At 38.8% G+C, this 26,324-nt stretch overlaps 1 protein-coding gene across 1 annotated transcript in view; it reads left to right on the top strand.

The window, feature by feature from the left end:
• TMED10 (transmembrane p24 trafficking protein 10) overlaps nucleotides 1-22,784 on the top strand; it is a 48,938-nt gene extending 26,154 nt beyond the window's left edge. Inside the window, exons 3-5 of the mRNA XM_061181080.1 lie at nucleotides 3,035-3,108; nucleotides 19,030-19,156; nucleotides 19,592-22,784. Coding sequence (XP_061037063.1) covers nucleotides 3,035-3,108; nucleotides 19,030-19,156; nucleotides 19,592-19,713 — 323 coding nt within the window. The 3' untranslated portion in view covers nucleotides 19,714-22,784. The remainder of the gene's footprint in view (nucleotides 1-3,034; nucleotides 3,109-19,029; nucleotides 19,157-19,591) is intronic.
• The last annotated feature ends 3,540 nt before the right edge of the window (nucleotides 22,785-26,324 follow it).

Below are 26,324 nucleotides of genomic sequence, written 5' to 3'. Positions count from 1 at the left end.
GAGCTTACATTTTCATTGGAGCAAGCAGACAATAGACAGATATAAGTCAAATGGGGGCTTCCCTGGTGGTGCAGTGGTTAAGAATCCACCTGCCAATCCGGGAGACACAGGTTCGAGCCCTGGTCCAGGAAGCTCCCACATGCCGCGGAGCAACTAAGCCCCCGTGCCACAACTACTGAGCCTGCGCTCTAGAGCCCGCGAGCCACAACTACTGAAGCCTGTGCACCTAGAGCACATGCTCTGCAATAAGAGAAGCCTGTGCACCACAACAAAGAGTAGCCCTTGCTTGCCTCAACTAGAGAAAAGCCCGCGTGCAGCAACGAAGACCCAGTGCAGCCGTAAATAAATAGATTTATTTATTTATTTATTTATTATTTTTTTTAAAAAGTCAGATGGTAATGAGGGCTTTGGAGAAAAAGCAAACACCTTAAGATGCTGAGCATGTCTCAGAAACAGCAAGGAGGTCAGTGTGGCTTCCTCTGAATAGTGCATCACTTACTGATTGGATTGTTTATTTAAGTATTTGAATATATATATCTCTCACACACACAGCCTTGTGTTGTTTAAATGTCTCATGTGTATATCTTACATTCCCAATTTTGAACTCTTTGAAGGCAGAGATTATCTTTTGTTCTGAATTTCTTATATGCTGATGCTGTGCATGTAAATGCCTAGGAACTAGTTCAAAAATGTGTGTGTATATATGTATAAATGTATGTGTACACACACACGTTATAGCCAGCACTCAATTTCTAGTTTCATTTGTGTTTATTCAGCTGTTTATTCTGTTATGAAGACCTGATACCTTGTAGTCTTTGGAGCACCTTTTAAAAGATTGTCTATTTGTCAGGCAAATGCAGAGAGAAATTTCAAAGGGTCTTTTTACAAAGGAGACCCTTTATGGTCATGATGTCAGCTAAGGGGATAGGCTGGCTGTTCTGTGCAAGAAATTGTATGGTCTGGACTCAGATGGTCTGTGGTTTTGTGGTTTCATTCGTGTTTGAATAATGCTAAAGCTGTGCTGTGGCAAACAGAGATAGTAGGAAGAGTCTGTTAGGAAGAGAATATCTTGATCATTCGGACCAGGCGGAGCTGTGAGCTGCTTGGATTTCACAGCTTTTTAAGTGAGGAAGGAGAAACAAATATTTGCATTGAATCTCTTATGGGCAGTGCTGTGAGCAGGATTGCACATTGGATTTGGGAGAAGAGACCTCTCTGGGGGTCACTTTTTGTTTTGCTTTCTTTTGTTTTGGAAACCTAATTGGTTTAATGCTCAGAAGGTATCTGTGACTTGGCTTAGTTTCTTTCTTTTTCTTTTTCTTTTTTTTAAATAAATGTATGTATTTATTTATTTATTTTTGGCTGCGTTGGGTTTCCATTGCTGCATGCGGGCTTTCTCTAGTTGCAGCAGGCGGGGGCTGCCCTTTGTTGCGTGTGCAGGCTTCTCATTGTGGTGGCTTCTCTTTGTTGCGGAGCACGGGCTCTAGGCACGCGGGCTTCAGTAGTTGGGGTTCACGGGCTTAGTTGCTCCGCGGCATGTGGGATCTTCCCGGACCAGGGCTCGAACCGGTGTCCCCTGCATTGGCAGGCGGATGCTTAACCACTGCGCCACCAGGGAAGTCCTTGGCTTAGTTTCTTGATCCTACCTATTCAGTCTTATTTTATTGCTTTCAAATTGATCTTTCTAGTCTATCCAAAAGAACTTCTTTACTGTCTTTTAAACATGCCACAATCCTTTCAATAGCTGAGTCTTTGTTCATGTGTTCCCTTCTGTCCAGATACTTTGTCTGCCGTCAGGTGCTACCTCTCAAGTGAAGTCTGTCCACAACTAATCTCTTCCCTCTTCTAACCTTTGCTCCATAGCTGGGATTGCCTGAACCATTTTTGTTTTTTCCTTAAAGTTTTATATGCTTTGCATTTTCACTGTAGCTGGTATGCATATTTATGTCTTAGATGCCCATAGAATTATTTGAAGGCAGAGATTGCAATCTCCAGCACGGTTCTAGCACCTTGTGAGTTCTCAATGAGTAGTTTTTGAATTGACATTTCAGAAAATCTCCAGTGTTTCTCAGGGTACAGTACCATTCTCTATGGCTTATGGTCTCAGGAACCACGATGCTTAACTGGCAGTATTTCCCAAAACTCCTTATTTCATGCAGGCAGTTTTTAATTATACAAGTAATCAGGTGAATTCCAGGAGATTGAGACTGAGCAGTTTTCTGGGCCTCTTTTGAATCTTTCCCTTTCTCCTACTTGGATGATTTAAGAATAGAATTCCTTTTGATCAAGCTGAGTCAGATTATCTTTTCTAATATGAACATTGCTCTGTTGGTCCTACTATCCCAAATAGACTTTTCTGTTTGTAAGAAGTATCCCTGAGAATTTTACTCTTACTGTTAAGTTTCTTCTTGGGCTCTTCTAAAGGCTTTGTGGGAATAGTCCCATAACACTTTATTTACCTATCGAAATGGCCTTACATTGACCAAAATGTTTGAAATAAGTGGAATAGTAGACAAATCCTGTGTACTTTTCAGTACTCATATTTGTATTAAGTAAATTCAAGCTTAGCATATACCCAGTAATCCTTCTCTCAAAATTTCACAGGTCAACCTTTTCAGATGTGGAAATGTGCCTTTTCAGCCTAAGTTGGTGCCCACTACCTATTGGTCTATAGGCCACTCAGTTGTATGCTGTTGTGACTTTTATTTCCTAATCCAGTGAGCCTGTGTGTTTTCTCTTCCCCTGTTCTGTTCCTCTGTAGTACCAGCTGCAGTATCTTGTGTCCTGCTCCCTCAGAGATGTTTGCCAGCAGCATGTTCTTCTCACTTTCTGGCACCCCACACAGATAGAGGCTTTGTCTGGAATGCTTGTGATTTTTAGCCGGAGCCAGGAATTTTCTGCAGCTGAGTAGGGGGAGGAGTTGCCGCTGTTTCCCTCTATTGAGAGGGTAGGGCTTAGGGAGAGGGAGGGTGGGTGGGTGATTTCCCGGAATTTTAAATATTCCGCACAATGAATCCTTTGATTTCTTTCTCAGGAACAGGGCGGATACCTGACCAACTCGTGATCCTAGACATGAAGCATGGAGTGGAGGCGAAAAATTACGAAGAGGTACGTCCTGCTGTAACAGCCAGTAGAGGCAGTAGCTTGCTGTTCTGTGAGGTTTCTGTGACCTAGTCAGGCCAACAGGCTGTGCTTTGCCCAGAAGGCTGTGGTTTTCTCAGCAGTCATGTGATAACCAGCTTGATATAAAAAGTTGTGTTAACAGCCTTGAACAATAATTCTGGCTGTGCTGTCAACCAAATGACTGGAGCAACTGTCCCATAGAAATGTTGGTGTGATAAAACTCAAGGCTATGCCATTAGTGCTCTTGAGGTGTCTGAAACCAGATATATATTTATAATTTTTAAAAGCTGGAATTCATTTATGATAATGTTCAAGGTTAAGAAAAATGATTTTTAAAAAAATTCCTATGGCTTTTATTCCCAGACTGACAGCTATATATATAGCTAGGGCATAGATTCAGTGCTGTTTTAGACTTGAACAGTTGTGCTGTCTTTGAGAAACGCAATAATCAAAAGTAGCTTTTAGTTAAAATAATTTCAAGTTTTTCAAAGAGAGAGCAAGATGGAAGAAAAAACTGCAAGAGACTAGGAGTTTTGCTGACAGGAAGTATTGTAGAGAATAAAAATAGGCATTTATTTGGGTGGTAGGGAGGTGGAAGTGTGCATAGAATTAGGGGAAGGGAGACCAAGCCCTTTTAATCTCAATTATTGTGAGAGCCTCTGGGGGCAGCACAAAATGGTTCTTCAAATGAAGAGCACCTTTGAAAAACCACAAGAACTATTTAAGACTGGAGGATTGATCTTTACAGAAAGATAAGAGTGTTTGTACCGAGATCAGTCTTTTTACAGCAGTACCTGAAGGCATGAAGAAGAGGTGGGGTACAGGAAATGTAAATGGCTTTTGAAGAATGTAAACTGAATAAACAAAGGAAAGTTGTTTTAAGTGATTTAAGAGAATTTTCTAGGAATGATGAAACAGGAGAAGTTATTCTATCTTTGGTCAGAACTTGGAAGGGAAATATCCTAAAATGGAAGATTGGAAGCGACTGGCTGGTTCTACAACAGGAAGTAGTACTACAATGATTGCAGCTTTCCAGGTCTTTCCTCTTTTTTCCTAGTTCATATGTGTGTTCAATTGAACAAAACTAGACTGAGTTATTTGTAGGGAATAAACAGGAGCAAGTGATGCAGTTGTGAATGGAAGACAATTCCTAGTGAGACTTTGATTTGCTTGTTTCTGTCTCCAGGCTAGTTTAAGTAAAAGAAATAAAGCAAGAGCTTCTTTGTTTGATGAACTTAAGAGTAAACTGAAAAATCCAAGAATCCTAATTATATCTAAATAAGATCATGTAAGTTAAAGCACTGTTGTACGGTATAAAACACTAAGAAAAATGTTGTATTATCATGCGGTAGAAGAATAGGTAAAATGATTTTCAGTTTTTGAGTACTGCTGCTATATTCTCAACCTCAGATTGGATATTAGACATAGCTTGTTTTTCTCTAAAACAGATGGTATTATTGTGAGTTTACATATAGAATGATGTGGACGTCACTATCGTATGGCATTCTTTTAAATTATTTTTTTAATATATCTTTATTGGAGTATAGCTGCTTGACAATACTGCACTAGCCTCTGTCGCACAACAAAGTGAATCAGCCACATGCACACATACATCCCCATGTCCCCACCCTCTTGAGCCTCCCTCCCACCCTCCCTATCCCGCCCCTCTAGGTCATTGCAAAACTGAGATGATCTCCCTGTGCTATGCAACTAACTGCTTCCCACTAGCTATTTTACATTCGGTAGTGTATATAAGTCGATGCTACTCTCACTTCGCCCCAGCTTCCCCCTCCACCCCGTGTCCTCAAGTCCATTCTTTATGTCTACGTCTTTATTCCTGCCCTGCCACTAGGTTCATTAGTACCATTTTTTTTTAGATTCCGTATATATGCGTTAGCATACGGTATTTGTTTTTCTCTTTCTGACTTACTTCACTCTGTATGACAGACTCTAGGTCCATCCACCTCACTACAAATAACTCAGTTTCATTTCTTTTTATGGCTGGGTAATATTCCATTGTATATATGTGCCACATCTTCTTTATCCATTCATCTGTCGATGCACATTTAGGTTGCTTCCACATCCTGGCTATTGTAAATAGTGCTGCAACGAACATTGTGGTACATGTCTTTTTTTGAATTATGGTTTTCTTAGGGTATATGCCCAGTAGTGGGATTGCTGGGTCATATGGTAGTTCTATTTTTAGTTTTTTAAAAAACCTCCATACTGTTCGCCATAGTGGTTGTATCAATTTACATTCCCACCAACAGTGCAGGAGGGTTCCCTTTTTACCACACCCTTTCCAGCATTTATTGTTTGTAGGTTTTTTTGATGCTGGCCGTTCTGACCGTTGTGAGGTGATACCTCATTGTAGTTTTGATTTGCATTTCTCTAATAATTAGTGATGTTGAGCATCTTTTCATGTGCCTCTTGGCCATCTGTATGTCTTCTTTGGTGAAATGTCTATTTAGGTCTTCCACCCATTTTTTAATTGGATTGTTTGTTTTTTTGATATTGAGCTCCATGAGCTGTTTGTATATTTTGGAGATTAATCCTTTGTCCGTTGTTTCATTTGCACATATTTTCTGCCATTCTGAGGGTTGTCTTTTCATCTTGTTTATGGTTTCCTTTGCTGTGCAAAAGCTTTTAAGTTTCATTAGGTCCCATTTGTTTATTTTTGTTTTTATTTGCATTACTCTAGGAGGTGGGTCAAAAAAGACCTTGCTGTGGTTTATGTCAAAGAGTGTTTTTCCTATGTTTTCCTCTAAAAGTTTTATAGTGTCTGGTCTAACATTTAGGTCTTTAATCCATTTTGAGTTTATTTTTGTGTATGGTGTTAGGTAGTGTTCTAAATTCATTCTTTTACATGTAGCTGTCCAGTTTTCCCAGCACCAGTTATCGAAGAGGCTGTCTTTTCTCCATTGTATGTTCTTGCCTCCTTTGTCGTAAATTAGGTGGCCATATGTGCGTGGGTTTATCTCTGGGCTTTCTATCTTGTACCATTGATCTATATTTCTGTTTTCGTGCCTGTACCATACTTTTTTTTTAATTTTTTTATACAGCAGATTCTTATTAGTTATCCATTTTATACATATTAGTGTATATATGTCAATCCCAGTCTCCCAATTCATCACACCACCACCACCACCACACCCGCCACTTTCCCCCCTTGGTGTACATACGTTTGTTCTCTATATCTGTGTCTCTATTTCTGCCCTGCAAACCGGTTCATACTGTCTTGAATACTGTAGCTTTGTAGTATAGTTTGAAGTTGGGGAGCCTGATTCCTCCAGCTCCATTTTTCTTTCTCAAGATTGCTTTAGCTATTCGGGGTCTTGTGTGTTTCCATATGAATTGTAAAATTTTTTTTCTAATTCTGTGAAGAATGCCACTGGTAATTTGATAGGGATTGCATTGAATCTGTAGGTTGCTTTGGGTAGTATAGTCATTTCCACAATATTGAGTCTTCCAATCCAGGAACATTGTATATCTCTTCATCTGTTTATGTCATCTTTGATTTCTTTCATCAGTGTTTTATAGTTTTCTGACTACACGTCTTTCACCTCCTTAGATAGGTTTATTCCTAGGTATTTTATTCTTTTTGTTGTGATGGTAAATGGGATTGTTTCCTTAATTTCTCTTTCTGATTTTTTGTTGTTAGTGTATAGGAATGCAAGAGATTTCTGTGCATTAATTTTGTATCCTGCAACCTTACCAAATTCATTGATTAGTTCTAGTAGTTTTCTGGTGGCATCTTTAGGATTTTCTATGTATAGTATCATGTCATCTGCAAATAGTGACAGTTTTACTTCTTCTTTTCCAATCTGTATTCCTTTTATTTCTTTTTCTTCTATGATTGCTGTGGCTAGGATTTCCAAAACTATGTTGAGTAAGAGTGGCGAGAGTGGGCACCCTTGTCTAGTTCCTGATCTTAGTGGAAATGCTTTCAGTTTTTCACCATTGAGTATGATGTTTGCTGTGGATTTGTCATATAAGGGCTTTATTATGTTGAGGTAGGTTCCCTCTATGCCCATTTTCTGGAGAGTTTTTATCATAAATGGGTGTTGAATTTTGTCAAAAGCTTTTTCTGCATCTATTGAGATGATCATATGGTTTTTATTCCTTCATTTGTTAATGTGGTGTATCACATTGATTTGCGTATATTGAAGAATCCTTGCATCCCTGGGATAAATCCCACTCGATCATGGTGTATGATCCATTTGATATGTTGTTGGATTCTGTTTGCTAGTATTTTGTTCAGGAATTTTGCATCTCTGTTCATCAGTGATATTGGTCTCCAATTTTCTTTTTTTGTGATATCTTTTTCTGGTCTTGGTATCAGGGTGATGGTGGCTTCGTAGAATGGATTTGGGAGTGTTCCTCCCTCTGCAATTTTTTGGAAGAGTTTGAGAAGGATCGGTGTTAGCTCTTCTCTAAATGTTTGATAGAATTTGCCTGTGAAGGCATCTGGTCCTGGACTTTTGTTTGTTGGAAGATTTTTAATTACAGTTTCAATTGGGAGATTGGGATTGACATGTATACACTGATGTGTATAAAATGGATGACTAATAAGAAAAAATAAATAAATAAACAACAAAAAAAAATTACAGTTTCAATTTCATTGCTTGTGATAAGTCTGTTTATATTTTCTAATTCTTCCTGGTTCAGTCTTGGAAAATTGCACCTTTCCAAGAATTTGTCCATTTCTTCGTAGTTGTCCATTTTATTGGCATATAGTTGTTTGTAGTAGTCTCTTATAATCCTTTGTATTTCTGCAGTGTCGGTTGTGATTTCTCCTTTTTCATTTCTAATTTTATTGATTTATGTCCTCTCCCTTTTTTTCTTGATGAGTCTGGCTAAGGGTTTATCCATTTTGCTTATCTTCTCAAAGAACCAGCTTTTAGTTTTATTGATCTTTGCTATTGTTTTCTTCGTTTCTATTTTATTTATTTCTGCTCTGATCTTTATGATTTCTTTCCTTCTACTGACTTTGGGTTTTCTTTGTTCTTCTTTCTCTAGTTGCTTTAGGTGTAGGGTTAGATTGTTTATTTGCGATTTCTCTTGTTTCTTGAGGTGAGATTGAGTTGGCTATAAACTTCCCTTTTAGAACTGCTTTTGCTGCATCCCATAGGTTTTGGGTTGTTGTGTTTTCATTGTCATTTGTTTCTAGGTATTTTTTTATTTCTTCTTTGATTTCTTCTGTGATCTCTTGGTTGTTTAGTAGTGCACTGTATAGCCTCCATGTATTTGTGGGTTTTTTTTTTTTTTTTTGGTCTGCATTGGGTCTTTGTTGCTGTGTGCAGGCTTTCTCTAGTTGCAGTGAGCAGGGGCTACTCTTCGTTGCAGTGTGCGGGCTTCTCATTGTGGTGGCTTCTCTTATTGCGGAGCACGGGCAGGCTTCAGTAGTTGTGGCACGAGGGCTCAGTAGTTGTGGCTCACGGGCTCTAGAGCACAGGCTCAGTAGTTGTGGCACACGGGCTTAATTGCTCCACGGCATGTGGGATCTTCCTGGACCAGGGCTCGAACCCGTGTCCCCTGCATTGGCAGGCAGATTCTTAACCACTGCGCCACCAGGAAATCCCTGTATTTGTGTTTTTTACAGTTTTTTTCCTGTAATTGATTTCCAATCTCATGGCATTGTGGTCAGAAAAGATGCTTGATACGATTTCAGTTTTCTTAAATTTTCCGAGGCTTGATTTGTGACCCAAGATGTGATCTATCCTGCAGAATAATCTGTGTGCACTTGAGAAGAAAGTGTATTCTGCCACTTTCGGGTGGAATGTTCTATAAATATCAATTAAATCTATCTGGTCTGTTGTGTCATTTAAAGCTTGTGTTTCCTTATTTATTTTCTGTTTGGATGATCTGTCCATTGGTATAAGTGGGGTGTTAAAGTCCCCTGCTATTACTGTGTTACTGTCAGTTTCCCCTTTCATGGTTGTTAGCATTTGCCTTATATATTGAGGTGCTCCTATGTTGGGTGCATAAACATTTATAATTGTTATATCTTCTTCTTGGATTGATCCCTTGATCATTATGTAGTGTCCTTCCTTATCTCTTGTAACAGTCTTTATTTTAAAGTCTATTTTATCTGATACGAGTATTGCTACTCCAGCTTCCTTTTGATTTCCATTTGCATGGAATATCTTTTTCCACCCCTTCATTTTCAGTCTGTATGTGTCCCTTGGTCTGAAGTGGGTCTCTTGTTGACAGCATATATATGGGTCTTGTTTTTGTATCCATTCGGCCAGTTTGTGTCTTTTGGTTGAGGCATTTAATCCATTTTACATTCAAGGTTATTATTGATATGTATGTTCCTATTACCATTTTCCTAATTGTTTTGGGTTTGTTTGGTTTGTTCTTGTGGATCTTTTTCTTCTCTGTGTTTCCCACCTAGAGAAGTTTCTTTAGCATTTGTTGTAAAGCTGGTTTGGTGATGCTGAATTCTCTTAGCTTTTGCTTGTCTGAAAAGCTTTTGATTTCTCCGTAGACTCTGAATGAGATCCTTGCTAGGTAGAGTAATCTTGGTTGTAGGTTTTTCTCTTTCATCACTTTAAGTATATCCTGCCACTCCCTTCTGGCCTGCAGAGTTTCTGCTGAAAAGTCAGCTGATAACCTTATGGGGTGTCCTTTGTATGTTATTTTTTGTTTTCCCCTCGCTGCTTTTAACATTTTTTCTTTGAATTTAATTTTTGTTAGTTTGATTAATATGTGTCTTGGTCTGTTTCTCCTGGGGTTTATCCTGGATGGGACTCTCTGTGCTTCCTGGACTTGGTGACTATTTCCTTTCCCATGTTAGGGAAGTTTTCCACTGTAATCTCTTCAGATATTTTCTCAGACCCTTTCTTTTTCTCTTCTTCTTCTGGGACCCCTATAATTTGAATGTTGTTGCATTTAGTGTTGTCCCAGAGGTCTCTGAGATTGTCTTCAGTTCTTTTCATTCTTTTTTCTTTATTCTGCCCCTCGGCAGTTATTTCCACGATTATGTCTTCCAGCTCACTTATTCGTTCTTCTGCCTCAGTTATTCTGTTATTGATTCCTTCTACTGTATTTTTCATTTCAGTTATTGTGTTGTTCAACTCTGTTTGTTCTTTAGTTCTTCTAGGTCTTTGTTAAACATTTCTTGTATTTTCTCAATCTGTGCTTCCATCCTATTTCCAAGATTCTGGATCATCTTTACTATCATTACTCTGAATTCTTTTTCAGATAGATTGCCTATTTCCTCTTCATTTATTTGATCTTTTAGGCTTCTACCTTGATCATTCATCTGTGACATATTTTTTTGCTGTTTCCTTCTTTTTTTTTTTTGATGAGTGGGATTGTGTTCCTGTCTTACTGGTTGTTTGGCTTGAGGCTTTCAGCACTGGAGTTTGTACACTGTTGGGTAGAGTTGGGTCTTGGTGCTGAGATGAGGACCTCTGGGAGACCTCACTCCGATGAATATTCCCTGGAGTCTGAGGTTCTCTGTTAGTTTGGTGGTTCGGACTTGGAGTTCCCACCACAGGAGCTTTGGCCTGACCCTTGGCTCGTGAACCAAGATACTGCAAGCCACGTGGAGCGGCAAAAAAATGGGGGAGAGGGCGAACGATAACAAAGAAAAAAACAAAATTAGACTAGGAAACTAGCAGATATGTTAGAAAGAATATAAAAATAAAAATATAGATGAAACAACAACCAGAAGGTAAAACAGAACCACAGTAGTAAGAAAGAGGAGGAGAGGGAAAAAAATAGAAGGTGGAAAAGGCCTTGGCTGTGGAGGGCGGGACCTAAGCAGGGGCGGGGTTTGGGTGGTGGGCGGGACCTATGCTTAGGACTTATGCTTAGGGCTGGAAAAGGCCCTGGGGGGTGGGGGGTGGGGCTTAGGCTCAAGGAACAGAAGGGGCTCAGAGGGTGGGGACCCCACCTGGGAGCTCAGCAGGTCTCCGGGCTCAAGTGGGCAGGGCCATCCCAGAGGGCCCCCTCCCACCCGCCTCTCCTGATCTCCCTGGCCTCCCTCCTATGCCCCCAGGACCCACGCGGCCCCAAGGGGGCCTCTGAGGGCGTAGGACCCAGCCCGAGAGCCAGGCAGACTTCTCCAGCCGAATGGGCAGGGGATAGCATGCTCCCCCCTGATCCGAGCCCCCAAGGGTCCCTGCAGGCATGGGAAACCCTCCCACCCTCAGCTACCCCTCAGGAGCGCTGGTCCTATCTGGCCTCCACTTCTCCTCCCCTCTCAGTCCCCCCACATCCTACCAGTTAACTTGGGGTTTCCTCCCGTCACCTTGGGCATGGAGGTCCCCCACCAGCATCCTGCAGGCGCCCTAGTTGTGGGGAGACGCAGACTCCACGTCTTCCCACACTGCCATCTTGACTCCGCCCCCCCCATGTGGCATTTTAGAATCCCCATACCTCCTGGAATTTCCATCATCCTTGGACTTTGTTGACACTGGGAAAGGGCCTTTATCTTTCCTGACCTTTTACTTAACCCAAGAGGGGAATCCCTAGCAGAAAGGAAACCACAGTGTTTCCTTTGCCTGCTTCCTGCTTCGGAAGTCTGGCATGTCCTAAGCCTTTCTTTACGCACATGGTTGCAACACAACTCTAAATTCTCTTTCTTAACCAAGAAACTCCTCCCACTGCTTTCTTCGGTGGTCTACCTCCCCACTCCCCCACCCCCCAAAAAGCAGATTAGACTGAGACAGAGGAGGACAAGTGGTTATTACACAGGCCAAAGACTAGCCCTTTTCTCAGTCTGTGGCTAGGCTGCCTTAAACCTTGCTCAGAAATAGCTATTAGTTGTCTCTGGGCTAATGCCTGTGACAAGAACATAGATAGTAGAAGCACTTGTTGAGTGGTTAATTACGAGAGAGCAGTGAGCGTATGTAGAGGTTTTGAGGCATTTAATTTTCAGGCCCTTGAGGCAGGGGAGAGACTTTAATCTCCAGAGGACTGTGGCCCTTCAGCATCAGTATTTAGATTCAGGAAGGTGGCACATTTCTTTTAATGTTTTTTTCACATCACAGCTCTCCCTCACATTTGCAGACTTCGTAATTCTGAAATCCCATGTGGTCCTGTAAGATTCAGTAGTAATCGCTGTCTAAATAGCTGGACAGAGTACCACACTACCTACTAAATTGTTATGGAGGATTAGTTAATGCATGTGAATTGCTATGTAAATATGATACAAATGTAAGGTGACATTATTTGAAGGCAGAATGGTTGCCATTTTGTAAAGAAGCATAGTCTTGTAGTTTGAATTCTTTAAAGAGAAAGAATGTGTATTTCCTCAGAAATAAAGCACTTTTGATTCCCTCCGTTGTATTTTAAGGACCTCTCACCACTATCAGAGGGTGGCATTTGCCCCTCAGAGGGTGGCATTTTTGTAGAATCAGTATGTGAATTGAGCCATTTCTTTTTAGTTTGTGGTCTGTGAACTAGAACAGCGGTTTGGAGGGACTTACTGTCTAATCTTACAGTTGTGGGAATGAAGGCAATTATCCCACCAAGAAGGAGCTGTCTGACATATCCTCTAACGCTTGGGCTGTGTATGTCCCCTCTTGCTTGGATGTCAGCATTTTCAACTCAACTAAAGTCATGTTTTGCCTAGGGGTTCTATTAGTATGCCATTTGCTACCAACAAATACACCAAAAACACAGTTGCAGTTGTTGGAGCAACAGCTGAAGGCTTTCCAAAGGTTCTGTTTCTCTGAATGCCCTCATGAAGGAGGAACTCTGGTTTTATATACCTGATCCAAAATCCCTTTCTTGACATAAGTTAAATGAAATAACATGGGAGGCACCTGACACATAGGTGATCAGTTCAGTAGATTTTAGTTCCCTTCTCCTACCCTTTCTAGAAACTGCCAAATGGCTATGACAGAGTAAATAGGATCTTTCTAAATTTCATTCGTTTAGCCCTAAGGTTGGCAGTATTAGCTGGACTTATTTTGGCACATTGTTGACCTTTTGACCATCATTGAAGAAGCCTGTGATTCACATGCCCCCATGCATAAGTAGACTTGCCTTTGGGTGTACAACTGTCTTCATTATCTTGATTGTGTTAGACTGGATGGTCTCCACTTTTATTGCTATGCTTCTAAAATTTGCAGGGGCTGTGGAGTGGGGTGTGGAGATAACAGAGTCATTTGTCTGAATCTGGCTCTCCTCAAGAAGCTTCTCTCTTGAGTTTCTCAGTGTTCCACCAAGGGAAAGAATCTAGTGATTCTCTAGAGGCTGGTTTCACATGTGTGTTTTAAGAAGCAGTCTTTCAGATTTAATACCTTTCCTTGGTACAATTACATAGAACTCTGAACTCTTTAGATTCACATCATCATTAGAGGAATGGAAGATTTGGATATGGTTTAAGAAGAGTAATTTTACAGTTATTTTGGAGGTGTCGTAGATACATAGGGAAAGCTTTTCCAAACAGTACCTACCATTACAGATGAAGAGTGAAAGCTTTTCCAAACAGTACCTACCATTACAGATGAAGAGTGATAGATATTGTGGTAGAGAGAACTTTTTCCTAGGCAGTGGGCCTGGTGAAGATGAATGCTGAGTGAAAGTAAATGCAGAGTGCTCTTAACATACAGGGAGTGTGTGCTTCAGGGGACCAGCAGCACATATCTGCTATGAGAAAGTTGGCTCCTTAAAGAAGGCATAGAATGGACCTAATGGGTTAGCTACAAGTGTGTACCATGTATCAGGCATGTGGGACTACACAAAGTATATATCGTTCTAATTCTGTTGAGTTCAAGATCCAAACTAGTGTGGGGGAAAAGGATAAAAAGCAAAAACAATGTGAATATGACAATATATGATTGAGTGTTAATTGTGTGACACAGTCTAAGTGTTGTAGGGCATTAGGGAAGAGGGAATCAGTGTTAACAGTAGTGGTTAAAGGAGGCTTCATGGTTAAGGCTGGAAAGATAGGTACGATTTGGATACACTGAGTGTGTATGCTTTTGGAAGTCAGGGATTCATTTTTGCTTACATTTTACAGCAGAGCTTTGCAGTTGTTTTTTTGTTGTTGTTTTTTAAAATTAATTTATTAATTTATTTGTTTTTGGCTGTGTTGGATCTTCGTTTCTGTGCAAGGGCTTTCTCTAGTTGGGGCAAGCGGGGGCCACTCTTCATCGCGGTGCGCGGGCCTCTCACTATCGCGGCCTCTCTTGTTGCGGAGCACAGACTCCAGACGCGCAGCCTCAGTAGTTGTGGCGCACGGGCTTAGTTGCTCCGCGGCATGTGGGATCTTCCCAGACCAGGGCTCAAACCCGTGTCCCCTGCATTGGCAGGCAGATTCTCAACCGCTGCGCCACCAGGGAAGCCCGCTTTGCAGTTTTGATGCTAAATAAATGCTTTGGTGACCCTGGGTAGGGAGTCAAGAGACCGTGGTACTGCTAGTCTTGGTCTTCCCCTCAAAGGACTGAATAACTTTATGGAATCATGAGTTTTCTCATTTGTAAAATGAAGTCTCTTGTAGCTCTGATATTTTTGATTATTTAATGGTTAAATGCAGTCTACAAGGGGAATGCTACCTCCTAGTGGAGAACCTATGGTACACATTGTCAAATAGGGTTTGCTTTTATCAGACTGTTGGCAAAACACACATCATCCTTCCAACCGTGGAAGAGAAAAGCAGACTAGAATAATGGCCTGCCTTCGTGAAATGTATAATTTCACATTCTTACAGACGCTTTGAACATTGAATCAGATGTTTTGAATAGCAGAACAACAGTCAGTGGGGATATTGATAGAGGTTTTCTTGTTAGCTTTTTGTACTGACTGATATAAAGTCTTGATGATACTCTTCTTTTCTTCTTCTTCTTATTAATTATTTATTTGGCTGCATTGGGTCTTAGTTGCAGCACATGGGATCTTCATTGTGACGCTCAGGCTTCTCTCTAGTTGTGTGCAGGCTCCAGAGTGCGTGGGCTCGGTAGTTGCAGCACGTGGGCTCTCTAGTTGTGGCATGCAGGCTCAGTAGTTGTGGTGCACGGGCTTAGTTGCCCTGCAGCGTGTGGGATCTTAGTTCCCCGACCAGGGATCGAACCCGTGTCCCCTGCATTGGAAGGCGCATTCTTAACCACTGGACCACCAGGGAAGTCCCTTGATGATACTCTTTGAATGCTTAGTCCTGGGCAAGCGAAGAGGGTCTACTTTAAAATACTTAGGATAATTTGTTTTAAAATTTTATTCTATTAGTTATAAAAATTAGAGTAATGCAGTATGAAACCTATGAAGTTTGACTGATAACCTGGACAACTTACCCAGATCTCTGTGGCCTACTATAGCTCATTCACTTCACTTTTGATCCAGATAAAACTTAGTCTAGTCATCTGGTTTTCTTCACCAAATTTTTGTACCTACAGAATAAAATATAAACTCAGACTTGGATTGCAATTCTAGCTCAACCAAGCTCTGAGACCTTGGGCAAGTTATTTAACACTCTGAGCCTTAATTTCCTCATCTGAGAAATTTAGGAATAATAATATTCACCATATATAGGATTATATTATGAGGATTAAGTGAGAGTATAAGATATAAAATACGGATCACATTCTGGGTATATAGTAATAGGTCTAATTCATTATATTACCTTCTTCATCCTCATCCTCAATTTAGCTCCAGCCTAACTTTTGAGCCTTATATTTGCTATTACCCACCACCCACCCCCAAGCACGTGTGCGCGCACACACGTGCACATCTGCCTACTTATAACTAGGCTACTCATGGCCTCCTAAGCAGGGCCTGCACTTTCTTCCCTACATGTTTTGGTTTGCAGGTTCCCCTCAGCCTTAAATATCTGTCTCTCCCATCTCTTAAAATCCTGTACAACTTGTATGACCCAACTCCCCCACTTCCTGTTAAGCTTTCCTTTATTCTTCCAATTGTAATTAAGTTCGTGCTACTTTCTTTCCATTCCACTTTTAATGTGTACCTTTGTTGTAGAAGTTAATACATAGTGCTCTATATTATGGTTGTAGCTTTTTAGGTGAGCCTCTCCACGAGACTGAGCTTCTTAGGAGCAGAGATCATAATTTATCTTGGTGCCTTGCACATAATAAGCACTCAAAAAAACATTGTTAGGGTATTAAAATGTTAAAAAACAAAACAGAAAAACCTTTTTACATTTGTTTTGATTTCTAGGTTTAGATTAAATGTAGAAATATATTCATTATTTTTGTTATTTCCGCTGAGTATCCATGATGTGTTTAGATGGTTGAAATAGCAAGTTGGTTTTCAATATTGTTTTAGTCTTTTGGCAATTCTTTAAGTTTGCTAGATTTTAAACTAATATCAAGAATAAAGGTAGTTATCAGGCAGAGATGTTTTTTAGGGAAAGAGACCTTCATCCCACTCAAGAAGTCTGCAAATAATTTACTGAATTAAGGACAGGATTGAGTAGGGATTTCATTGAGAAAATGAAATCGACTTGGATGATATGTTATGAATAGAAGTATAGAGTCTAGAGTAGGTCCTATACTAGAAAAGGGGTTAGGAAATTGAATGATTAAGTAAACAGTGGCCCATATGCCATATGGAATACTATGTAGCAGTTAAGAAGTATGAGGTGAATCTACAAGCACTGAAGTTTTTGGAAAGATTTTATTAAATAAAAAGAAGGAAGCCATAGAACAACATATACATTATGATCACATTTATAAGTATGTTTTTAATTATATTTTCCTATGTACATTTATATACATACAAAGGCGTAAATAGTGTGTTATCTTCTGACAAGGTCTAGAAAGATGTACACCAAGTTCATAACCACCTCTGGGAAGGAATGTGTGGATGTGGGGATCGAGGAGCTATGAAGATGGGCCTTTTGTTTTTGTTTCCTTTGCTTCTGAATAATTTAAATTCTTTAGTAAGGGGACATATTTATATATTTCTTGTACAGCTAAAAAATAAATGAAACACCGGAAAGGAAAAGGATTGGGAACAGGTTTGGGGGACTATATTCTACAAAGGCTATTCTCAGTACCAAATTTATTTTCATTCCAAGCTCCTTTTTGGGGTTTTAGGCCTTTGGGCTATTGTCATTTAACCAAAAAAAGGGTGGGGAGTTAGAAGTAGTCTTCAAAGTAATTTTTAAGAATATTATTTTCAGCTGGCAGAGAGAGGTACAGCCATAGTTTCACTTCCAGTTCCTTTTATAAGTTTCTATTTAAGGAGCCTTAAAGCACTTATCTCTAAAGATGTATCATGCTGTTGCCTTCATACTATCTCATTCAAGACGCTTTGGAGGGGAAAGCATATACCAGGAGGGGAAATGTTAAACAGCCTAAGGTTCAGCTTATCATATATGTCTTGTATCTTTTTCCTGGGGGGATTTCTATGCTCTGCACCTCTATATGAAATCAATTAACAGATATATATTGTAGGTTAATGGCAAAACCTGGTGTTTGGGTATTCAGCTAAGAGTGTTAGCTCAGTGTATTAACTAACCATTGTAAACCTTATACCCAGTTAGCTTTATTCTGTTCTGTAGCTAGCTGTCAGTCAAGCTATTAACTGTATCCAACATTTTACAATTGTAAGAAAATGTACATCCAGTGAAAGAAAACTTAGGTGGATCATTACAAATCCATCACCATATTTTAGGTACCTTAAATATAAACTCAATTTTTATATCCCTATCTTAACAGCAGTTTTTAGTTTTCTTTTATTTTAAATAACTTTGTCTTGTTCTTCACAGGTTCAATGAAGAATATAGTTTAGTGAAGAGAACACAAGAACACCCTCAAACTATTCCCATTCATCCCACATTAACTGCTAGTAACATTTAACAGAGAAAAAGAACAAGGAAGGTGAATTGGACAGAAGAGAAGAAAAAGTAGGGAGTTATATAGAGAATGTATAGGGAGTAAAGAAGCAGATGTAGAAATATTTTTTGAAGAGTTCTCTGTGGAAAAAAATTTAAGAGCAACTGGTATATGAGTTTTAAGATCTGGAAAACTCTGGTGTTATATCCCCATTTTAATACAAATCATAATCCAAGATTGGTAAAGAAAAAACAAATAGAATAATGAAATCCTCTCTCTGATCATATATGCCTTTAGTTACTAGATACTCTTGGAGGTTTAACAGTGGTCTGGGGTGAAAAAGGAAGACAGTTTATTTCTCATACCCTTCATTCCTTAGCACACAGCGATGTCCTTGGAGATTTATTTTGATAACTGGCTATGTAATTTGAAAACACGTGGGGATATGGGGATATATGCATACATATAGCTGATTCACTTTGTTGTACAGCAGAAGCTAACACAACATTGTAAAGCAATTATATTCCAATAAAGATGTTAAAAAACAAAAACAAAAAAACACGCAGTGCGATTTTTTTTTTTTTTTTTTAAGCAGAGAGCTAGGATTCATCTGGGTTCTAGAGCTCTGTTACAAACCTTAAAGCTGTTGTGGGATTTAAATGAGCAAACCAGAATTCTCTAATTTTGCATCTTGAGTTACTATCTTAATGTTATAGTTATATGTACTCTCTCATTCCTGTGCATTCCCTGTTGGGAATTTGGTGTGTTTTCTTCTCAAAACCACATTTGACTAATACTATGGCGCTCACACTTATGCTAATAATATTGCTTATTTCTTAGACAAAAGTGGAAAGGCAAAGTAAAATGCTTTATTAAAGTCAGAAATCTTGGAAAAATAATATATCTTATTTTATAGGCTACCATATTATAGGACTACTAAGGAGGTTTTAATCAAAATTAAAGTATAAAAAAAGTCTGAGATGGAAACATATAGACAGTAGGGAAGGGAAGAAGCCCAAATTTTAAAATGTGTTAGAATGATGACAGAAGAAATTTTAAGTTTGGCGAAACTTTTAAAAAGACTCCTCTGTTATGTTGTGTTCTTGACTGGAGCAGCTTTTTCAGGGAGTGTGTTCATAATTCCTTTCTTTTCCAGATTGCAAAAGTTGAGAAGCTCAAACCTTTGGAGGTAGAGCTACGACGCCTAGAAGACCTTTCAGAATCCATTGTTAATGATTTTGCCTATATGAAGAAGCGAGAGGAAGAGATGCGTGATACCAATGGTGAGGGGAGGGAAGCTCTTGTTTCTCAGTACGTGCACCGTAAAGGAGATAGATCCCCAAACTTTAAATTCTGGTGTACCTTTTTCTCAGTTTTGCCAAAGGGAGTTGTGTGGAAGGATAATTGCTTACTTCGGTATTGTTGCTCTACAGGTAAATGAGCCTTGTTAGATTTTCAAGGGAATAGCAGTTTTTTCTGTGATAAGCAGTTGACCATATTCTCAGTCAGCTTATAGTGTATCAAACTAATAGTACTAATCTTTGTAATTTTTAACATTTATGTATAGGATAATGAAAATTTAAGAAAAAAACTTATCTGAAATCCTACTGTAAGGCCTAGGGGCAGAGTGAAGCTAATTAATTGCCTTTTCCCCCTGGCCGTTTTAGCCTACTGAGCCTCACTTCATTACATTTACACTGCTTTTGTTTTTTTTTTAGAGTCCACAAACACTCGGGTCCTGTACTTCAGCATCTTTTCAATGTTCTGCCTCATTGGTCTAGCCACCTGGCAGGTCTTCTACCTGCGTCGCTTCTTCAAGGCCAAGAAGTTGATTGAGTAATAAAGCCCAGTCTCCTCCCACCTTGTATCTTAGCCAGCAGAACATCGCTGGGATGTGCGTGGCCTAAGGCATCCTACCAGCAGCACCATCAAGGCACGTTGGAGCTTTCTTGCTAGAACTGATGTCTTTTGGTGTGGGAGGACGTGGGTTACCACCTACACCCAATAAGTCAAAGAGGGACTTCTTTTTAACTTGGTAGGATTTGGACTGGTTTTGCAACAATAAGACTATTATTAGAGTCACCTATGACAAAAAATAGGGGTTACCTAGATAATGCCAAAGCCAGCATTTGTACTGGGTTTCCTCGTATGATCTGTTTGAACCATGTTTTCTTTCCTTCTCCAACTTGCTCACCAGCTTGGGCTTCCACTCTAGTTCTTTTACCAACATTTGTATGACCATGTTGAACTTGTTTCATTCTGATTGTCCTCTTTGGATTTCTGTGTGACAACACTATTAACTTTCTCTTGACCCTTAGCTGAAATGTTTAGATAGCTTCTGGTGATACCCTTTCATAATTTTATGTCTCTTGAAAGTGTAATGGATGTGACACCTCATAGAACTGAGCTTTGAACTGTAGATTACTCTTAAAGAAAATTTCATTTTAGAGAATTAAAATACTTGTGCTCAGCCGCTTGAACTTTTTCTTTTTGTGTATTTATGTGTGTTTAGTTCCATGCAGTTTTATCACATGTATGGATGTGTGACCACCACCACAAGATGCAGAACCGTTTCATCACATGGATCCCTTGGGGTACCCTTTTATAGCCACAGTCACCTCCTTCCTTAACCCCAAGCCCCAACGTCTGGCACCACTAATCTGTTCTCCATCTCTCTAATTTTGTCATTTCAAGAATGTTATATAAATGGAATCACATAGTATATAACCTTTTGAGATTGACTTTTTTCACTCAGCATAGTGCCCTTGAAATCCATCCAAGTTGTTGCATATATCTCTAGTTTGTTCCTCTTTATTGTTCATTAGCATTTCATGGTGTGGATGTACCACAGTTTAACCAGTCACCCACTGAAGGACATCGCTGTTGTTTTCAGTTTTGGGCCATTACTAATAAAGCTGCTGTGAACATTCATGTACAGGTTTTTATGTGAACATAAATTTTCATTTCTCTGGGATAAGTGCCCAAAAGAGCAGTTGCTGGGTTATATGGTAAACACATGTTTATTTTTGTAAGAAACTGTCCTGCTCTTTTTTCGGAATGACTGTGTCATTTTACGTTCCCACTAGCAATGTATGACCAATCCAGTTTCTCCACATCCTCACCAGTATTTGCTATTTTTTTTTAAATTTTTTTAGTCATTCTGAGAGGCATGTGTAATGATATTCATTGTGGTTTTAATTTGCATTTTCCTATTAGTAAATGGTGTTGAACATCCTTTCATGTGTTTATTTGCCATCTGTATATCTTCCTCGGTGAAATATCTGTTCCTTTGCCCATTTTATGATTAGATTGTGTGTTCTTTTTACTACTGAGATTTTTTTTTTTAATTGAAGTATAGTTGATTTATACTATTGAGTTTGAGGAGTCCTTATATATCCTAGATACAAGTCCTTTGTCAGTTATGTGGTTGCTTAAATTTTTAACATAACTTCTACAAAGGAAAAAAATAAGTAAAATTTACAAAGTCTTCTTACATGGCAAGTCACTGACTTAATTTCTGTTCTTATGTATTCCATCTAGAGAATTAAGACATATGAAGTATTAAATGTAACACATCTGGAAGGATCATGAATCGAGTAAATACCTGAAAATGTATGTTATAAAAGCAAATCCAATAATCACTTTGGGAATATGAGGTGCCTAAAGGCCAATACTAAGGTAAATAAGAGAAAGTGTAGACACGAATGACCATGTTCATAAACAACAGTGAAAAATAACATCACTTGATATTTTCCCCACTTCTCCCAATAAAGTGGGTGGGAGTTTGTCCTTTCTGTAATCTCTTTTTTTTTAACCCTGCTGACTGTTACAGGGCTTGTCCCATCGCAGTGACAAGCATTACAGGACTTAGGGCTCTGCAGCTTGCAGTTAAGAAGCAGCATGTTGGAATTAACAGAGAACGGTGCTGTCATGACCTGGATAAAGTACAAAGGGGAAAGAGGGAGTGAGTTATGTTGTTAAACTCTCAGGCTGTTCTGTAAATGTTCCAGCTATTGTGAACCCAAAAGCCTTTTTTCCCCCTCTTTTGACTCCCTGTATGCATTCCTCTGGTGTGGCATAAAAGTAGTTCTTTCATTAATTTGTGCAACATTGCCATCTGCTGTTAAGAATTGATAGATACTGTTTCTGAGAACCTGGCAGCCAAATCTCACCATAAGGGCAGCAGATGTTGAGAAAGTCTATCTGTGGTATTACATATACTAAACAACAGAGGATACATCCAAGCAGGGAAGAGAATAACCAAATTTGTGAGTTAAGATCCATCCTTAGACGTTTAAAGGTGAAATACTGTTCTGTACCATTAGCCTAACAAGAAACTCTTTCATATTTCTGACTGGTGCCTTTCCCCTTTTTAGAAACAATGAAAGCTACTCAGTTGGTTATAGTCTTCTGTTCTGACAAAATGTCAAAGAAGAAGATAGGAGAGGAAAGTATTTTATTTTGCTGATGTTTTGTTCCCAAATGTGACTTTGTGAAACTGAAATTCTTTCCTGTCCTTTCCTTTTACTCATGCCAAGACTACAAACTTGGAATTTGTGCTTTTGGTTTAAAGTTCATTGATATCACAGTTTGATTTTATCTAAAAAGTAAAATTATTTGCCTTTGATAAAAGACTAGTGCAAGAGCAAATCAGCTTTAAAAACGAAGATGTTATCTGCTTTCCTCCGTTTTTGAACCTGTTATTCAACAAAGCCTGTAAATTATTGATGAAAATGATAGTTTTAAGTAAGCTTTGTTATACCATTGTCATAAACCCCTGTCACAAGCTGTTTTTCTGTTTGTTTAATGGAAAGAGGCATGTGGGATTTATGGATTTATACAGATTCACTTGTAAGTGTTGGATTGGGGATTTTTGTGTAAATTTTCTCAAATAAAGGCTAGCAGAAATTATTTTAGGTGTATTTTTCTGTTACTCTTGAGTATCTCTTTGTCTGGATTGGCAATAATTCCTCCATATTCCTCAGTATTAAAGTATGGCAAATTATATGTGATGAATTAGAGAAAAAATGTTTGTAATTTACTCCAGATGGATGAAGTTTATGTGAGCTAGTAAAAGTTTATTATACTTTATATATAAATGTATAAACTGTATATAATATCTATATTAAAATAATAATACTTAATTATACATGTTCAGAAAGACCAAATAGGGTTCTGTAAGCCAGGAATTCTCTGTAGCTTCTCTGTTTTAGAAACTGCTAGTGGAATTATTCCTACAGAGGGTCTTCTCCCTTTCCCTCAATTCTTAAAATACCCCTCCCAATTTAGAACCCCCCCAGGACTTGCTTTTTTGACCCATCACATCTATGCAAAACCCCACTCCAGCAGGTAAAGGCCATTTTCTCCATTCCTTTTACTTGCAGTTGAATCTTTTCCATAAAGCTTCTTTTTTTTTTTAATTTTTAATTTTATTTTTATTTTTGGCTGCGTTGGGTCTTCGTTGCTGCGCGCAGCCTTTCTCTATTTGTGGCGAGAGGGGGCTACTCTTGGTTGCGGTTCATGGGCTTCTCATGGTGGCTTCTCTTGTTGCGGAGCACAGGCTCTAGGCACGCGGGCTTCAGTAGTTGCGGCACACAGGCTCAGTAGTTGTGGCTTGCGGGCTCTAGAGCGCAGGCTCAGTAGTTGTGGCACACGGGCTTAGTTGCTCCGCGGCATGTGGGATCTTCCCGGACCAGGGCTCGAACCCGTGTGCCCTGCATTGGCAGGCAGGTTCTTAACCACTGCGCCACCAAGGAAGCCCCATAAAGCTTCTTTTTAAGAGTCAACCTGAAGTGATTTACACATTGACTATCTGGCCTCTTATTTACCCTCTACCTCCATTCCCCCAAAAAACAGTTAATAAATTATGTCAGTGAATCTGTAGTTTATAAAGTAGTGGTTCCCAACATTTAAGTGTAAATACTTTAACATCAAAAATGTCTTATTTCTTACTGATATTTTAGAGAACATAAATAATGAATGAATTCAGCAAAATGTGTAAGTGAATGTAAATTTAATTGTCTCAACAGTATATATGTTAAATGGTTGTACATGTTCTACAAATTATTAGCTATTCAGTCTGCTACAATGGTATCTCATATAGCATGAGCCCCATGAATAATATGAATTTTTCTAGTACCACATTTAAAAAGTAAAAAAAAACAGTTGAAATTTATTTTCTTTTATTTTTTTAATAATTTTTATTGGAGTATAGTTGATTTACAATATTGTGTTTTTCTGCTGTACAACAAAGTTAATCAGTTATACCCATACATATATCCATTCTTTTTTAGCTTCTATTCCCATGTAGGTCATTACAGAGTATTGAGTAGAGTTCCCTGTGCTATACAGTAGGTTCTCATTAGTTATATATTGATATTTTATATATAGTAGTGTATACATGTCAATCCCAATCTCCCAATTTATCCCTTTCTCCTTGGTAACCATAAGTTTGTTTTCTACATCTGTGACTCTATTTCCGTTTTGTAAATAGGTTCATTTGTACCTTTTTTTTTTTAGATGCCACATATAAGCGATATCATATGATATTTATCTTTCTCTGTCTGACTTACTTCACTCAGTATGACAATCTCAGGACTTCCCTGGTGGGTAAGACTCTGCTCCCAATGCAGGGGGCCCGGGTTCGATCCCTGGTCAGGGAACTAGATCCCACATGCATGCTGCAACTAAGAGTCCACATGCCGCAACTAAGACCTGGCGTGGCCTAAATAAATAAATAAATATTTTTTTAAGTATGACAATCTCTAGGTCCATCCATGTCACTGCAAATGGCATTATTTCGTTCTTTTTGATGGCTGAGTAATATTCCATTGTATATATGGTACCACATCTTCTTCATCCATTCATCTGTTGATGGACATTTAGGTTGCTTCCATGTCCTGGTTATTGTAAATATTGTGAAATTAATTTTAATAATACATTAAGTTTAATATATCCAAAATAGAATGTCAACAATGTCAATATAAAAATGTAAAAATGACTGAGATATCTAACAATCTTTGTTCCATATAAATTCTTTGAAATCTGGTGTGCATCTTACAGCTACAACACATCTTACTTCAGACTAGCCACAATTCAAGTGCTCAGTAGTTTCGTGTAGCTAGTGGCTACCACATTGGACAGTGAAGCTATAGACTTTGCTAAGTACTTTGGTAGTTTCTTTAATATTACCAGTAACTCTATGGCCCCTGGAAATCATCCATTCACAAGTGAGAACTTCTGCTATATAGCATCCTGACTATTCACTTGTTAAAATATAAAATGGAAATACTGTTTTTTACCAGAAGCACTTTAAAATCAGTTATACCTTTAAAATGGTGAGTATTTCTGGACTTACGAATATTCAAAAGTCAGATATTTAGTTTCATTTGTATCTAGTACAATTAAGTGCTGAACTTGAGTTTCTGTTTTGTATTCTTTAAGGTGGAACAGGACATTTGTTAAGCTTTTTATCTATGCATTATAACTAGAACATAATATCAGGCTAAACAAGTTATAGAAAACTGTCTAGTTCCATATTGCAAAGATGCCAGAAAAGTGAATTTTTAAGCTTTGGCTGAAACCTACTCAGCTTCTCTGAATGAAAGTCAGCACTTCTAGCTATAAGTAATTGTTTTTTCCATTCAACTCAAAAATCATTTATTGATCATCTGTTCTATTTAATGTGCTGAACTAAACTCTGGAGTAGACCCAGATAGATAAGCAATACCTATCCTCACTCAAAGTGCCTTCTAATTAATAGGAGGAGGTAGATGGAATGTCCTCTCTCCAGCATGATCTCCCTACTTTCTTTAGCCACCACTGACTTAACATTTTGGACATTCCTCCAGGAAGCCTTCACTAACCCAGCTAGTTTGGCTTGGAAGGGTGCCCCTCCTAAATGCCTTTCTAGAAGATTGTACTTTCCTTATAATAGCACTTATATACGGTTGTAATTGCCTGTTTATTTGTCTGTTATATGGATTGTAAGCTCCAGGAGAGTAGGAACCATGTTTATTTTGTTCTCTTGTAACCCAGCACCTGGCACAAGTTGGTACTCAGTGTTTGTTGGATGAATGAATTGAAAGTTGAAAACTATCTGTACAATCTAAGAACCCCGGAATGAAACCAACAAAAATTTTAACAGGGGTTATCAGTCAGTCAGTCTTGCATTTTGGTTTAAAAAATGTTATATATGTATGAAATAATAACGACCTGATATTCTTTCAACAAATAATTTTTAGGCCTATAATATCAAGCACTTTTCTAGGCACTGATGATACATAGTTGTGAACAAGAGGGCAAAATCCAGGCTCTCCTGGAGCTTATATTCCAATGAATGGAGATAATCAATAAAGTAAACAAACAAGACATCAATTTTATAGATAAACATTGTGAAGCAAATAAGGAGTGATGTGATCTAGTGGGAGAGCTGTGTTACTTTGCATCAGA

This window comes from Eubalaena glacialis, chromosome 2, assembly GCF_028564815.1.
Source record: "Eubalaena glacialis isolate mEubGla1 chromosome 2, mEubGla1.1.hap2.+ XY, whole genome shotgun sequence".
In the NCBI taxonomy this organism is placed as follows: domain Eukaryota; kingdom Metazoa; phylum Chordata; class Mammalia; order Artiodactyla; family Balaenidae; genus Eubalaena; species Eubalaena glacialis.
This window is presented reverse-complemented; position numbering and strand designations above follow the sequence as displayed.